Source organism: Protopterus annectens, chromosome 10.part0 (assembly GCF_019279795.1).
Source record: "Protopterus annectens isolate FY-2018-M chromosome 10.part0, PAN1.0, whole genome shotgun sequence".
NCBI classification, from domain to species: domain Eukaryota; kingdom Metazoa; phylum Chordata; order Ceratodontiformes; family Protopteridae; genus Protopterus; species Protopterus annectens.
Genome location: NC_056744.1, coordinates 1,590,512,613 through 1,590,530,371, shown reverse-complemented (window position 1 = coordinate 1,590,530,371; position 17,759 = coordinate 1,590,512,613). Strand labels below are relative to the sequence as shown.

Genomic DNA, 17,759 nt, shown 5'->3' with positions numbered 1-17,759 from the left:
ACATATCAATTTCATCAAATAAATTACATTCCAGAATCGTTTTTCCCCATTCCTTGCAGTAAACCTCACACCTCTTATTTTGCTGACTTATTGACCCAATCATTCCTTCCAAGGGGCAAGAGCTCATCAGCCGATCTGTTCCACAGGGAGGCAAGATCACAAATGAGTTACTCCATCCACAAGGGATTTCCTTGATTATGTACCAGCCTCAATCTCCTTTGTTGCTGTTGAGCCTTCCAGTATTGCTTGCACATGAGGTGGGTCTGTATGCAGCCAAACATATCGATCCTAGTATATGGTGAACCCTACTGCATGTGCAGTCACGTAGTCCCAACATGGGGAACCAGTCATGATCCCCTCCCCCAAGATGAGTGAGTTTCTAATTGATTTTCCTTTTCTCCCTCCCCCAGGCTGGCTTCTCCATCCCCCAGGCCTTTAATCATACCAAACCCAGAGCTTTGGTCTTCTTTGCTTGTACAGCAGACTATTAGCAAAGCTTTGTCAAGTTTTGAACCAAAGGCCCAGAATAACATCCCTCAACATACCCAGTCTATTTAAACATTCCTTTTAGGTCAGACACATCAAAACAATACCTTAAAGTATACTCACAAAGTGACTTTAACAGCATTATCTGATAAAAGAGAACATTGTCCCCCTCCCTATTATTGTAATGTATGACAGAATGTTTAATTTCTGATGGTCTGAACACTGTTCCTAAAAAAGTCACATTTTGAATCGCTTTACTTTTTTGTTGTTACTATATTCTTAGTTTCTGTTTCAAAAAGATCTTTTAATGGGTCCACCCATTTACTCTGTAAACAACTATGAAGATATAAGCCAAAAAAATCATATAGATAATGTATGGCACACATTTGAAAAAAAATACGGCACAACTGTATCCCTGTTTTTGTTACATTATGATTTACTTAAGATTAATAAACCACAGTCTGACGTTTGGACTACTAAGAGACAATGACATGTTTCATTATGCTATTCTTGTCTCCCCTTTCATCCTTGACTCCGTTATAAATGTCAGATTTCTGTACGGAATCTCAGTGATGTTCCTGCCATCTTCTTCTTGTAGTCTTCCTCAAAAACTTCATTCTGAGCCACAGTGAAGTGATTTTTCCAGTCACCAACCTCACCTGAATAATTAACAAAGAGAAATATGATGCTAATTTGAGGTAAAACCAATACACCACTGTCCTTGCATATAGCATCAACAAAATTTAACCACTTATATTAGCTTTTACCATGATTCTATATTCCTTGGGAGCAAGAATTAATGCATGATCAGGGAAAGCTTTTTACACTGTAGTAAAGTACCAGTGCTCTAATCCATGCCTACGGCAGGGTTTGAAGCCAGTGTATAAAAGCCCTGGGCCTACTTCAGGAAAACAGAGCACGAAAGTTAATATCCTAATAATCTTTACAATCTGGAACTGGATAGGCAGCTTGAATTCAGAGTAAGTTTCCAGTTTTACTACAGGTATACAGCATTCAAAATTTATCATCCCTACTGTTTAGTAATGCAAAAGACGATGTGCTGCAAGACGGGTTCCGTTCAGAAGCTTGAAATACTGAAATCTCGAATTTCAGTATTTCGAGCCCAAGGAGCCGAATCCACATAATAGCGAAAGTTTAGAAGTGCAAAATTCAAAGCCTCGAATACTGGAGATTTTGAATTTCGTGCTTCTAAAGTTCCGCTATGGTCATGTATTCAGGTAAGTGTGTGTGCGTGTTAAGGGGTTTGGGTAGGGGCTGTGATGTGTGTTGGTGTGTTTTGTTGCTGTGATGTGTGTGTGCGGAGGGAAAGTAGCTTGTGTGGTGGTGTTTTGTGTGTGTTTGTATGTAGTGCGACCTCGGAGTGAGAATATTTAAGTAGGGGGGTGTGGGGGGTGCAGCCCCCCACATGGGGGGAGCAGGTGGGCTTGCCCCCCCCGCTTACATGTTGTGTTTGTGTGATGGCTGGTGTGTGTGTTTGTGTGTGTGTGTGTGTGGTAAAACCGCGAAATTCAAAACCTCTGGTATTCGAGGTTTTGAATTTCGCAGTTTTTAATTTTCGTTGTTTTGTGGATTCGACTTCTTGGGCTCGAGATACTGAAATTCGAGATGTCAGTATTTCGAGCTTCTGAAGTGAATCCACTGCAAGACATAATTGTGCAATGGTTGAACGTTGGAGCTGTTCTCATGTATGCAACACAAAAAAGCAATCTTTCATAAAATGACTGGTCTGATTAGGGTCGAATAAAGTGGGGTTATAACATTCTTAGATGTGGATGTGATGCCTTTATTTATGAGATGTGCAATGTAGAAGACTTTCCTTGCCACAGTCAAAACCTGGTGGTCAAAGTTCAGATTGCTGTTGTACTGGGTTTGAACTTAGAGGGGTGCTGTCAACATTGTAATTAGTGGGGAATTCCAATTTGCCAAATGAAATAATAGTGCACTTTTTTACATTTAGTTTTAGACCGTGACTATGGCACAAGTTATTTGCTTGTGTTAGACGGTCCTGTAATATGTTAAAATTGTTGAGGGAGTCAGTGATTGCACCTAGTTTACAATCATCAGTGAACTTAGTTAGCCAAAGGCTATCTACTTTAGCCTGGACTTATAAGAAACAGATTTCAAATAGTAAAGGGCCCAGTACTTGCAGTATGCCAGTGGTGACGGGTCTACTGGTAGAGGTGGAGTCACTAACTTTGAGAGTATGTGTTCTGTTGGTCAGCCAATTAGCTACCCATCTAGTGATGTAAATGTTAACATATAGATGGGAGAGTTTTTCAATGATACCCGAGTGGGGATTGTGGAAAAGGCTTTGGCTAGGTCCAGATAGGTGGTATACATTGTCTTACCTTCATCCAGGGCTTTGGTAACTTTCTCAAAGAAGTCTACCAGGTTCAGTAAGCACAATCTATGCTTAATGAAGCCAATCTGGGTTGGGTCCTTGTTGATAAGGTCCATGATGATCCTTTCCATGGCCTTGCAGATGAGACTGCTTATACTTACGCATATATAGTTCCCATGGTCTGTGGATGCCCCCTCCTTATGCAAGGGGATTGCTGTTGCTGTTCTCCATTCTGCTGGTACAAAGGAGGTCTCAGGGAGTGGTTAAAGAGCAAGTGGGTCAGCTAGGTACTATTTTAGATTGCTTAGTACAGAATCTGGGATGTTATCTGATCCCATTCAGGCTGTGTTTTTGGACTTGTAGAGCACAGATATGACTTGCTCTCTAGAGATACTAGGTAGAGAACTGGAATCAGGTATGCTTTGGGGTATGGCTGTTGGGGATGGGGAGGGTAAAGTTTGTACCAAATCTGTCAGCTAGCAGGTTGACAATTTTCTCTGGTATGGTGTGAGTGGTACCATCTACTACTAATTTGGCACATAGCTGGGCACTCCCTTTTAGATTTTGAGCATAGTTAAGAATGCCTTATGATTGTCCGTAGTTAGGGATGCTATTTTAGCTTCATAATTAGCTTTAGAGGACTTTACAAGACTTCTGATTTGCTTGTTCAGTCTGTGGAGGGAATTCTTCTTCTGCAGAGGCAGTTGCCTCCTGTCTTGAGAAATCAGTTTCTTCCTTTTGTTATACAACATGTTTATACTAGATGTCCACCAAGGTGGCTTGTTTTTCGGGAGGGTCTGGTTTTAAACTGGTTAGGAACAGCTGAATCTATACAGTTGCTAAAATTATTATACAGGGCATTTGTGTACATCTCTGAATAGGAGTCATTATTGCCTGTGATTGCAGGGGGTATAAAACCCTTTATGGCATCACTTAGGCTGCAGTTTGCTTTGGAGAAGTTCCTTAGTTTGTTGCTCCTTTGCATGTGGGGGTCTAATAGTTATTTTGAATGAGACTGATTTATGGTCTGACCTTACCAGGGAAGGCATCACACAAGGGGAAATTCAGTGACCACCCATGTTGGTGAGTACTATGTCAAGGACATTAGAGCCCCTTGTAGGAGTGCAGACCATCTGTTCCAGAGCATTTGCATTGACAGAGTCAAAGAACCTCTGGGCAAGCATGTTTGAGCATATGTATGTTACCCAGTCAATGGAGGGATAATTGAATTCTCCCATGACTAAGGTGTTGGGCTGTATGGTGAGTGACTCCAATAAGTACAGGTAGGCATTTTGCTTTTCCTGGTTCATGGAGGGGGACCTATAGCTGACATTGATGTGGTAGGGTGTTTTGCCTATAGTTAATTAGGCATGGAGTAGTTTGAGAGAGTCGTACTGTTTGACCAATCAATTAAGATGGATACACCTCCACCTTTAGTTCTTTCATGCTCATTCTGAGGTCTGAACATGTGGAAGGCATTGTAGCCTTGCACAACTGGGATGGTCTCTGTAGCCTTGAGCTATGTTTAGTGACTACACAGACATCAGCATCTTCCAAGGTGAAGAGTGCTTCCAGTGAGTGCAGTTTTGTGTTTAGACTCCTAGCATTAAGCAGTAAAACCTTGAGTTTGTCTGCAGTGGATTTTGCTATGTCGGAAATTTTGTCATTTTGACATTGCCTAAAGAAGACAGTATGAGGGAGCCAAACAGCTTAGCCAGTATCTAAAAGACTAGGGGAAACAGGTGCAGACCATCTCTGGCAAAGCAGTGTGGCCTGTTGACCCTGTCTTTCTAGGATGACAAATACATGATCCCCCCTGGAATGACACCAGAAGCTAATCCAGTTGTTGAAATCAATCATTTTTTGTTTATATTGTGGCATCATCCTGGGTGAAGGTAGAATGGTGCTTAGGGTTAGGGTAATACCTGCCTGGGACACAGTCTGAGAGTTCAGTCATGTCTCTCTTCATATAGTTCAGAGAGGTACATCTCAAATCATTCATTCCAATATGGACTATGACAGAGTCATAATGGTACTTGTTGTTGAGTGACCTGAGTGCATGCTTGATCTGATGGATCCTGGCACCCAATAGATGGTTAACCGTGACCTTCTCCTTGTCCAGCCTAGTGAGGAGGACATCTGTGTGTCTCACTATAGAGTCTTCTGTGATCAAGACATTAGGTTTTGAGGTGTTTTGCCTTATGAATTTATTTGGTGAGACACCGATATGTGTGTTTTTATGTGCAGTGGTTTCTTCACATGTTGAGGTGTGTGCAGATAATTTGTGCTTGGGAGATCTCTGATCTTTTGGTAGGCTTCTAGTGAGTACCGCCGTGTATGTGGGTTTATGTGTTGTGTCCTGAACATGTGTAAGAGGTGAAGTGTGTGAGCTGACAACCTATTTGATGTCTTGTTTTCAGTGTGTTGTCAGTATACCTGAGGCAATTACTACATTGCTTCAAGATGCCCTAGACAATCTGGCTAGCTGGAAAAATGGTGGGAAAGTGACCATCCACAATGGCAGGTTTATACAGTAGTACTGTTGGGGAGTGGGTAAGTTAGATCAGTTTATGATGTAGGAATAAGAGAGGGGCTTATTCTGTAGACGGTTTAGGGTAAAGAACTGTGGCGATGCTGCTCAGTGTGCAGTTGAGTTGTCTGAAGAGCAACCGGGGACTTGGCAAGGTTCTACTGACAGATGTCTAGGGAAAACTTTTAGTTATGTACTCACCATAACTTCAGATGTTTGGGATCCATCTCGCCTACATTCTGAATGATGGGTTCGGAGCCGATACCTCGGCTCCGACTCGGCACGCTTATGCCAAAGAGCGAAGTCTCTTATTGGCTGAGCTTATTATATCCCAGGATGCACCACTACCATTCCCCCAGATCTAGTTTGTCCGCATACATGCACACATGCATACCCTGCTTATATAACATCGTCAGATGAAACAAGATAAAAACAGTAGAGCTCAAAACCGTTCAATCTCTTCTGATCTGCAAGGCAGGGGGAAGGAGGGTGGGTATCAGGAATGTAGGCGAGATGGATCCCAAACATCTGAAGTTATGGTGAGTACATAACTAAAAGATGTTATGTGATCCTATCTCGCCTACATTCTGAATGATGGGACAGCGTCCCTAGCACCTGAATCCTGGGTGGCTCACTGGAAAACACTCCTGAGTACCGTGGAACCAAATGAAGCTCGTCCTTTAGATGCCACATCCAATTTGTAGTGGGAAATGAAAGTGCGGGTTGGACCAAGTAGCCGCAGCACAAATTTCGAAATAGCGAGCTTGGAATGAAAAGCTATAGAAGTAGCCATAGCTCTGGTAGAATGAGCTTTGATAGATGATGCAAGTTGCTTATTTGAAGAAGAATAGGCCTGAGTTATGCAATCTCTGATCCATTTTGAGATTGTAGCTTTTGTGATGGTTTGGCCCAATTTATTATCTGAGAAGGACACAAACAACTGGTCTGACTTACGAAGTTGCTGAGTCCTGTCTAAATAGAAGCGTAATTGCCTGTGAACATCCAATTTATGGAGAGTGTATTCTGCCTCATTAGAGAATTTTGGAAAGAAAACTGGTAGTTCTAGAGATTGTTGAAGACAGAAACTAGAGCAGACCTTTGGGACAAAGGATGGATTAGGCCTAAGAGATACTCTATCTTTGTGGAAAATCAGATATGGTGGTTTAATAGACAGGGCTTGAAGCTCTGAGACTCTTCTTGCTGAAGTAATAGCCACTAAGAATGCCGTTTTCCATGACAGATATTTTAATTCGCATGTAGCAGCCGGTTCAAAAGGGGGAGATGTTAATGCGCGAAGCACTAAATCAAGATCCCACGGGGGTGCAGGATGAAAAACTGGTGGTCTTAACAGACTCGCACCTTTAATGAATGTTTTGCATAGCCTGCTGCTCATCAAAGGAGGATCCGTGGATTCATGGAATTTAGAGATAGCAGCTAGTTGAACTTTAATAGTTGAGACAGAAGATCCCTGATTAAATAGGGATGTTAAGAATTTCAAAACCTCTGGGACAGGAGCAGTGATAGGGTCTAAGCCCTTGAGTTGAGCCCAGATAGCAAACCTTTTCCACTTACTGAGGTACAATTTGTTAGTGGTGGGTTTATGGGCCGAAGACAAAATGTGAACAACTTCCGGGTCTAGTGTGTGACTTCTGACTAAGGTCGGAAGTGGAGGAGCCAAGCTGTCAATTTCAGAGATTGAAGGGACTGATGCCAATGTCCCGACTGATGGATTAGCAAATCCGGGATCAGGTCTAAGGTCCACGGATCGTCCACTGCATGCTTTTTCAGGTAAGGAAACCATATCTGACGAGGCCAGTATGGGGCAATCAGAATCATTGAAGACCTTAGCAGAGAAGCTTTTTGAATGACTTTGGGTAGGAGTGGAATTGGAGGAAAAGCATAAAGCAACCCTGTTGGCCAGGGTTGAGCTAGAGCATCCATGGCCGGTACTTCCTGATGTGGAATCAAGGAGAAGAACCTTTGGCACTTGGTGTTTTGTGGAGTCGCAAATAGGTCGCAGCACGGCGTCCCCCATCTCTTGAAAACCTGGGCTGCTACTGTGCGGTTTAGAGACCATTCGTGAGGAGAGAGAATTGTCCTGCTTAATTTGTCCGCCAATACATTTGACTTTCCCGGGATGTGGGTCGCTACCAAGAAGCGGTTGGTAGCTACAGCCCATTCCCACACTCTCATGGCCTCTCTGCAAAGGGGATACGATCTGGTCCCTCCTTGTTTGTTCAGATACCAAACCACCGACATGTTGTCTGTGTGGATGGCGATGATGCCCTGAGGAAGGAACTTGTGTAAGGCCTGTAGGGATAGAAGTACAGCCCTCATCTCCAACACGTTGATGTGGAGAAGAGCTTCGTCCGGAAGCCAGGAGCCCTGAACTAGCCTGCCCAGACAATGCCCCCCCCACCCTATCTGGGAGGCATCTGTCGTCAGGGTAACCGCTGGAGGGAGAACAAAGGGTTTTCCCTGATCCAAGTTGGATGTTTGAAGCCACCAGCGCAGGTCCCTTTGCATATTTCCGTAATCATGATGTGATGATTGAGGGGGAGATCTTGAAAGGTCCATTGAGTTGATAAGAGCCACTGAAGAATCCTCATGTGTAACCTTGCTAGAGGAACTAAAAGTACCGTGGCAGACATTGAGCCTAGAACCTGTAGGACCATCCTGGCTGGGGCTTTGGATCTCGAGATCAGAGCTTGAACTTGGCCCTGTAAGGTTCGGATCCTTCGGCAGGAAGAAAGACACGCATCAATCTTGAGTCTATCTCTGCTCCTATAAACTTTATGCGCTGAGAGGGCAGCAAGACAGACTTTGACCAATTGAATGTAATCCCCAGGGAAACACCCAGGAGATGGTGGCTTTGAGGTTGTCCATAAGTAGATGCCTGGTGGTGGCAGTCAGGAGCCAGTCGTCGAGATAGGGAAACACTTGGAATCCAAGGCTCCTTAGGTGAGCCGTCACTACTGCCAAACACTTGGTGAACACCCTGGGGCTGTGGTGAGACCAAAGGGCAGAGCACAAAATTGGTAATGACTGGCTCCCAGGCTGAAGCGCAGATACCTTCTGGACGCCTGATGTATCGGTATGTGATAATAGGCGTCCTTGAGGTCTATGGAGCACATCCAAACATCTTTCTCCAACAACGGGAGAATGGATTGCAACGTGACCATTCGAATTTGGATTTCGTAACGGATAGGTTCAGTCTGCTGAGATCCAATATTGGTCTCAGGTCCCCTGTCTTTTTTGGCACTAAAAAGAACCTGGAGTAATTTCCTGATCCGATTTGGTCTGTGGGGACCGGTTGGATGACTCCTTTTTGTAGCAGCTTTGAAGCTTCTGCGGCTGCTATTTCCCTTTGACTGGGTGGTGGGTCCGGGATTCTCTTGGACGGAGGGGTGAGTATTTGAATGGGATGGTGTAACCTCCGGCAATTATCCGAAGCACCCATCTGTCCTGAGTGATTGACTCCCAGGCTTTTAGGTGCTTGGCAACGACACCCGACTGGCTCCGGAGCAGCACAGCCGGGCAATCCCTCATGTCGTGTGGGAGGCTGAAGAGCCACGAAAGGACTCGCGGTCTCCAGAATTGCGGGGCCCTCTGCCGCCTCTGGGACGGCGTCTCCCTGAAAAATTTCCCGCCCTCTGCCTCTGGACGGGGAATCTTCCTGCTGTTGGGAGAAAAACTTGAGATTTCCGGAACCACATTTTCCCCCCTCCTTTGGCCTTGGGGTAAGGCCGAAAGGGAGTGGAATAACGGGCCCCTACGGCAGATAACGTTTTTCCCTCTTGCTCACAGCGGGTAAGGGTGTCTTTCACCTTGGGTCCAAACAATGAGGACCCATCAAAGGGAGCGTCGGCGAAGGAAGACTTGAAGGCCTCCGCAAACTGACACAAGCGGAGCCAGGCCTGTCTACGAGAGCCACGCCTGTGCCTGCCGCTCTACCGCCTTCGGCCGCATAGGATATGAGCCTCATGGACGAGTTAGCAATTGACGTAAGGATAGCCAACTGAGAGCTGACGGACTGGGCTAGCTGCTCAGGTAGGTTACCCGAGAGGGAGTCTGACAACTCCTTGACCAGATCCCTCTGAAGCCTAGTAAAATGTGCCAAATAATTCAGAGACCTTAAGGTAAAGGCCGCTGAAGTCAGGGTGCGCTTCCCGTACCTATCCATACTCCTAGACTCCTTATTAGGAGAATGGATGGACGTTGAAGCCTCTGCCACGTCCTGCTGTGTAGCAGATGCCACCACCATGGCATCTACAGCCACGCCTTTAGTAAGGAACTCCTTCTCGGGGAGCAGATAAGAATTTGTTTGGACGAGAAGGGACTGGTTCCACAGTATCCGGGTGTTCCCACGCCCTTCGACAAACTAAATCCAGAAGCTCATCGAAGGGCGGAGATACCCAGGAGGCGGAGGGCTGAGCCCCAAAGGCCTTGAGGAGCACTGATTCGTCCGCAGAGGGGGGTTTGGACATCCAGCCGCCTCGTTGTTTGAGGATCTCTAAGATGTCTGCAAAGGAGACATCATCCGAGGACGACTTAGGGACCCCTCTGCATCATCCATATCCGTGTCCGATGTGATAGACTCGGGGAGTCCACGTGCTTCCTCTTGCACGATCTCTTCCTTGGGGGTTCCTCTGGAGATGACTCCGAAGAACCCTCAGGAAGAGGGGAACCCCCACTGGGGGTAACCTCAGGCCTCGGGGCTCCGCTGGCTACAGACAGGGGAACTGCCAAAGACCCAGTCTCCACGCCCAGGGAAGGTGCTGGTAAAACCGGAGAGATGGCGAAGAGGATTTGGCCAAGGCACTCCTCATGGCTCTGAAAGCCGGACCTCCAGAATCCTGGGAGCGTCCAGTCTCCGGGGCCATGATAGTAGACGGAAGTCCCGCAGCAGCACCGAGGGAGGCTCGGAACCAAGCATCGGTCCCAAACATCACCCTCGGGTCCAGCCGAAGAAGTCCGCGTACCAAACTCGGACCCGAGGGCCCGGGTTGGAGTAAGGGTCGGAGCCGACCCTGAGATCTCCACCGGCTCCAAGAGCACCTGCTCCGGAGCCAAGCAGTCGGAGGAGGAATAGCAATGGGATGGGTCATGGCCATCGGCTCCGAAGCCAACTGGGTCGGAGCGAAACAAATTTTGGAAGACTGGGGACTGGAAAAGTCTTTGGAGCACCCTGTCTATATCAGAATCCGACATTCTCGAAGACCGAGAGGAAACAGAACGGGTTCGAGAAGACCTCTCCCTCGGCCCCAAGGGACTAGGGGACCGGCTCCGAGGCGACTCGATGAGAATCGGCGCCGAGGAAACACACACACCAGATTCCATCGGTGCCGAGGTAGACTTCGGCGCCGAGGAGGAAGTGTCTGAGCGGGCGACCCTTGTCGGCTCCGAGAGCAGTGGAGCCGACGAAGGTGACCCGCCTGGCGATGCCGCAGCCATCGGCTCTGAAGCCCGAGGAGTCGATACTGGAGGCATCGAGGCAGACCGTTCCGACCTCGGCTCCGAAGTCTTTGGAGCCGAAGGAGAGGCCTGCCTAGGTCTCTTGGCAGTCGGATCCGACGGACTGGTCGGAGCCGAAGCCCTTTTCTTTTTGGCAGGAGTCGGAGCGGAAGACAAGGCTTCTTCAAAAGAGGGTTTAATCAACCCTTTAAGAATTAATTTATTTTTCCTCTCCTGGAGGACCCTAGAGGAAAAAGCGTGACATACGCTGCATGACTCCTGCCAGTGCTTTGCCCCTAAACAATAAACACAAAGTAGATGGTCATCAGTAACAGACATCTTAAAAGCACATTTAGTACATTTTTTAAAGCTCGAAGGCCTAGGGGCTTGAGACATAATGTTAACAACTTCTGACAGGAAATTTAACCACTGTAGAATCACTTTTACGAAAAACCGAAGGCTTACAGAAACTGTGTAAAACACAACCTTAGGTGTAATAACCGGGAACTTTAAACACTAAAAAGTTCAGTTATACAGTTTGACCGAAAAGGCCCTGGATTGAAAGGGGGGCCAAAACAAACTCTACCCAATCACACACAAGAAATTCCACTACTCAATCATACACAATAGTTAGCAATAGGTAGCAATAGCCGTTAAAACGGCTTTTGTGAAATACAAGCACAAAAACTGACAGAAAAAGTAGTTAATAAAAGCTACTCAGCCCAGCCAGCTCGAGACCACGTCCTTGCAGTTAAGCGGCAAACGAGATCTGGGGGAATGGTAGTGGTGCATCCTGGGATATAATAAGCTCAGCCAATAAGAGACTTCGCTCTTTGGCATAAGCGTGCCGAGTCGGAGCCAAGGTATCGGCTCCGAACCCATCATTCAGAATGTAGGCGAGATAGGATCACATAACATTTTAAGTTTCAGGTGTCTGCATCTATACGGGGCAGTGCTAACCATGGAGCTACCCACAAACATGAGACTTAAATACAGGTAAAATTTAACATTTTTAAGACAAACTACTAATGGGAACGCCTCAAATTGATTCTTTCTCCAACAATCCCCAACTCAGATGGAATCTGAGCTACACATTTCTGTACAAGTGTGCAGGGAGGCCTCTCTTAATGTAAGATGGCTGGTTTAGAGCACAGTGATACCAAACAGTCTAGATTCAGCAAGTCTGGATCTAGCTTATGCTATATTAAGGCAGCAGTACAGAATTTCAAAGTGGAATAAAAAATGCAGACCCAATCAGTAGAAATGAAGCATCAGTTCAAATAAATACAGTTAACAACGTTCAATACAAGTTTTAAATATACTTATTTTTCAGATGTTTGCAGTGGATACCTTGGATTTCAGTTCATATGCACTCCATATATATGGCTAAAGGATAGTATATTTCTTTTTTTACCCAACACCAGCAAGTAAACTTGGGAGATATAAATGTTGCCTACCAGAGACTGAGATGTTGTCCAAGTTGTTTAATAAGGATATATTTTTTTCAAATGTCATTTTTTTGAAGTGAAATGTACACCAGAGTGCAGTTCACCTGATGTTTAGACCAATAGTTTGGCTAAGGGCTCCAACAAAGTAAGTTAAACTGTGTTGTACAAACTACTTGGTCATATATAAGAGATTATTAGGTACTTTGTAAAAAAAAAAATTGAAATATATTTCATTGACTAAAGGGTTCAGTACTGTCATTACTGATTTTAAATGTTATTACTTATTTATAGACTATGATTCCTTTAAGTGATTGTCTGGATACATTATTCAATTACTTTATTAGCACTGACAGAATGAGAAACAACAATATATATGTCATTTGTATGCTGTTAGATTTTCCCCATGATTTAATAGTATCTGTGTAAGCACCATGTAGAGCCTACATGGAATGTATACGTGTACATGGCCACGTTTCCTCCTTGATGGTCCATCATACATATTAATGATGGGATGCTGCCAAGGGGGAACATAGGAACAGGGATATTGAATCTGTGTAGGGAGAAGTATTGAAGCTACTTATGGTTGTGGATGCCTGGTCAGATGTTATGCACTACTGTTGAAATACTGTGAATTGTTTTAAATGTATAATATTTTATTTTTATGAATTTTTTTCTCTGTATGTTTGCATGATGCAGTGTGCAGCAATGCCAAGCTGTGCTTACATATAGACAGCTGCTACACATTTAATTACATATTTTTTTTTTTTTTTTTTTATTGCTATTTGTGTGGCATGGCTCAGAGTGCTGAGAGCCGAGCAGCGCTTATACATATATAGTCGACAGCTGCCAGACATCTAAAAATAAAAACTGGATGTAATTAATTATTTATTCTGGGTCTGTTTATGCATGTTTGCATGGTGCTAACAAGTAGCCCAGTAGTATCTCTGAAGGTACACTAGTAGGTCATGGGTTTGAGTCCGTAGCACTCATAAGATGTTTGCAATTTTATTTAGTATATATGTTTAATTTAAAACAAATTTATGAAATATGGCACTGCTGTGCTTGCTGAGCACTACTTAAAGCTGCTGATGGCTACTACTGTTTGTACAGTGTTAAGCTTCTCTAAAACATTGGCTGTGTGAGTTTTCACACTGCTTAGCTCTGCTTAGCTGGCTTGCATGCTGCTAAGTGATGCAGCACTTTTTGAATGTTGCTCAATGACAGGTAAGGGTGGGAAAACAGCCTATATTAGGCACAATAGGTGGGAATTCTGCACCATTCTTTGGAGTATGCTTATCTGCTAATATGCCAGGCAGTGTTGGAGAGGGTGTGCGTTTATGGGCATAGAGATGGGATGTGCAGGAGTCCAGGGTCTTGTTGGGTTCCTGGTAAAGAATTATGAACCCAGGTTGATGCAGGGTAGTTTCCAGGGCTCAGAATCTAAGCCAGAGGCATGAGACCAGTTGGCCAGGGAACTTATCAGTGCTACTGGTAACCCTTGCACAGGTGAGCAGTGTTGTCACCATTACAATGACCTGAAGAGGAGAAAGAGGGGAACCTTGAACACCTGGGTCCAAGAAGCAAGAGCTGGGCATGCCCCACAAATATGTAAGTATGTTTTCCACTGTTTTATCAAAATGTAAACTGATTGTCTGCAAAACTGGTATGCATAATGATGAGGCTAGAAAAGACTTGACACAGTATTAGTAAAACCATAGTCATCAACAAACTGTTTGAGCTCACGCGACATAAACTTTTCATGCATTAGTTCAGGAAACCTGAATATGATTTGTTGGCTAACCATGGTTGGTACATGTATTATTTTTATGTCACAGAGTAACAGTCTACAACTTTGAGATAGTTTTTCCCTACAAATTCACTTGTCTGTATATATCTTTTGCCAAGGACCTTGTGATAAATGGATTGTTATTAATGGCTTTATCATCTGAAATGGTTTCTGAGCAATACAGAACTTGAACAAAAGAATAACAATGTCTTTGTTAATACTTGGCACCATACCGACCATTTGGCTGTTTCATGACATTTTGTGAGACCTTGATGACCTTTGTCTATTTGAAATAAGATTTCAGGTCGTTGTGATGAGGGTACTATAATTTTGTCTTGCTATAACAGCAAGTCATTATGCTGTGATGGTTGCATGAGATGCTTTGTTTGCATCCAGCAATATGGTCATTCATTTCAAACATATTTGGATAACAGTTTGTAACTCATAGTAATTCATGGTAGCTTACTTTAGTTTTTCCAGCCTCTTAATAAGTCACAGGTCTGGCTCTCATTATGCCCTGTACATAAGCAATAACTTTGTCTTTGGTATCAGATGACTGGCCATGCAGAGGTTTTCTGGATAACATGACTATAGAATCTAAAGGATTTTCAGGCACTTGAATTGCTCTGGCATTGAAACCTCAGTCTCATTAACAGTTTTTGGAATCCGGGTAGCACTTCGTCTAAATTTTAGGCATTACTTAATGGAAGCAGTGGTTTATGGTAAGCCTGAAGTTGGAAACTCTTGAGCCCTATGAGGCACATGAAGAGTGCTTCACATAGCCACACACTTGCAAGGCACATGTTTCAGTGTGTGAATATTTCTATTCAGCATTATTTAACATTCTTGAATAATAGTCAGCAGTGCATAGCACTTGTTGCTTCATCTGGACTAATGTTACATCTAAGCCATAGCTACCAGCATCTACACTCACTGTCGTCAGTTTAGTAACATCATAATCTTCCAGCACTGAGCATCTTTCTTTAGCAGACTGGTGAGTGGATGTCACACAGATGAAAGATATGACACAAACTTGCCCTAGGAGTTAATCATACCTATGGCTTGCCTTAACTCAGTCACACAAGATGGACTCTGTAACTCTGCAATTGCTCTGACCTTGCATGAATGTGGTCTAATTCCATTTCTGTTTATGCTGTGCCCAAAATGGTGGAGCTCTGTCTTTCCAAAACAGCATTTGTCTTGTTTTAGCTTTACTCCATAGTCTTTAATAGTTTGGAGCATTGCTTCTAACCTCAAATCATGCATTTTTCTATCTGGATGGACATGAAGATGTCATCCATAACATCAGCAATGCATTCAGCTTTTTGAACAAATCATTTATTTTATGGTGAAAGATTTTGGGTGCTGATGTTATACCAAACAGCAGCCTCTGACGTTGTCAGCTGTCGGCTATATTTTTCAAGGGGTATTGGTGGAACTCACTGGAAGCATTGAATATTAAAAACATTTTGATAAGTTTAGATGCTATGCCTTCTTGTATAGGTAAAATGAACCTTTTGGGCATAACTGTATCTTTAGACTTTTTTACATTAATACATATTCATAAACAGACATTTTATTTATTGCTGAGAATTTAGGAACACAAGTCTGTCAGTTCAGCTACACTTTCTATTGCAGCCAAACTTTGTATTCTGTTGAGTTTTGTCACTACTTTAGGCAGCACAGGAAGTGATCAAGGTATATAGAATTTTTTTGGATTTAGTTTAATTTTTACTCATCAAACGTATGTACACTGACCTCATTTATTCTGGCAATTAAGCCTGTCTTTCTTGTGACAGCTCTGCTGAGCAGATTATTTACAGATGTACCACCCAGCTCATAAACCTAAAACTCAAATTTATGGCTCTTCCTCAATGCCATGCTAGAACTCTACCAATGTACATGAACTGGCATTCAGAACTATGTCTTTTAGCAGGGCAGCTCATGCTATAGGACTGCAAGACTGCAGCCCTCCCACCTAGAAAATAAAAAAAGTAAAAGAAAAACAAAAAAGAAATAAACAAAAGAAAACATGTTAAAAAATCACAAGTCCCAGCTCCAGCTCCACGCATGCACACTGTCTGGAACACTCACAAACTTTTCCACACATGCACACTGAAACACAGGGAGGCATCCCTGCCCCTCTGCACAGTGGCACACTCCGACTGCTTTGTCAGCAGTCCACATAGGGGGAAAGGCATCCCTGCCCTGCAGTTGCCCAGCAGTCTGTGCAGTGACAACCACACAGAACAGAGGCACTCCAGACTGCATCACCTGCAGGCTGTACCAATCAAGGTGCCTTTTGAGCTCTCGCAGGATAGTTTTAGCACGACAGCTAGCCATTAACATTTGAGCTCTCGCAGTGCAGTATTATCTTCATTACGGCATGGATTTATTTGGGGGAGTGTGTGTCTTATCAGCATGGAGTGGAGCATCGGATTGCTGGGGCTAAGGAGTGTGTGCCTGATCAGCACAGAGCATCAGAGATATGGATTGATGGGACTAAGGAGTGTGTGTGTGTGTGTGTGTGTGTGTGTGTGTGTGTGTGTGTGTGTGTGTGTGTGTGTGTGTGTGTGTGTGTGTGTCTGTGTGTGTGATGCCCCAGTTGCTATACACTGGTGGCTAGAGAGAACCCATAGTGGTGGGTAGAGAATCAGCTTGAACCCTGCACCTTGGATGTAGGTGGCAAGGGCCTGAATTCCCTTCCCACCACCATTTGTAATAAAGCTTGCAGATTTTTGCCTCATATTTGTTCTGTTCTGTTCCTCATAAAATCTGTGGTTTCTGTAATTTTGTTTCCTTACAGTCAGTGGTGCAGTGGTAGCATTGTTGCTGGACAGCTACAGCTTCTTTGGTTTGATTCTTGGCTGGGGTGCCCTTGCCTTCTTTGTGGAGTCTGCATGTCTTCTCATCTTACAAAGACATGTGTCTGGAGTGTTTCTCCCTGGGCCTGTGCTGAAAATTGGCTTTTGTTCCAAGTCGGACTTTCCTGGTTAACAAATGTTAAATAAATAAAAATGACAGGCATTTGAATTTCAGACTTCATATTCTTCAGAAATTACATGGTAACACAAAACCTTTTATTATAGCAATTTTCTAAGTTTATAAGATGGATATTTGAAATTTGTCCCTATTTTTTGGACTGTATTTCCCCATTATTGGCTTTGTCCAGGTTTATTGTGCTAAGGTTGAGAGCTATGGTGAGAAATGAATTCACTGAATATGTTTGGGAGCTGTATTCCCCATTACTGGCTTTGTCCAGGTGTATTTTGCTAAGAGGTTGAGAGCTATGGTGAGAACTGAATTTACTAAATGGTAGCCATTTAAGTTTCAGTCTTCCTCTTTTTTCATAAAACAGCTGATTTGCCATAGTGGTATATTGCTCTGACTGTTTTGCACAGGGTCCTGGGTTCGAGACTTGACAGTGATATGTCTGGTGGTAGCACAGTATTTTATTCTAGCACCTTTCCAACATTATACAAGCAATGTTTAAAATGTGTCCCTGATTTTTGGGCTTTTGTCCCCCCCCCTCATAAATGTTGGCTTTTTCCAGATTTCTTGTGCTACAAAGTTCAGAGATACAGCTGAGTGTCGAGTAGATTTTACAAGGAGCTGAGAGCTGCAGGGGAACAAAAGATTAGTGCTGCTTATGCTGAGTCTGTTTGTATTGTTAATAGCACAACAGGTAATATA

General features: G+C 43.9%; 1 protein-coding gene across 2 annotated transcripts in view; it reads right to left on the bottom strand.

Moving 5' to 3' along the window:
* Positions 1-891: 891 nt before the first annotated feature.
* The window catches only part of LOC122813762 (sulfotransferase family cytosolic 1B member 1-like), a 163,826-nt gene continuing 146,958 nt past the window's right edge, over positions 892-17,759 (bottom strand). For both annotated transcript variants that reach the window (XM_044086253.1, XM_044086252.1), the window contains exon 8: positions 892-1,145. In XM_044086253.1, coding sequence (XP_043942188.1) covers positions 1,033-1,145 — 113 coding nt within the window. In that variant the 3' untranslated portion in view covers positions 892-1,032. The remainder of the gene's footprint in view (positions 1,146-17,759) is intronic.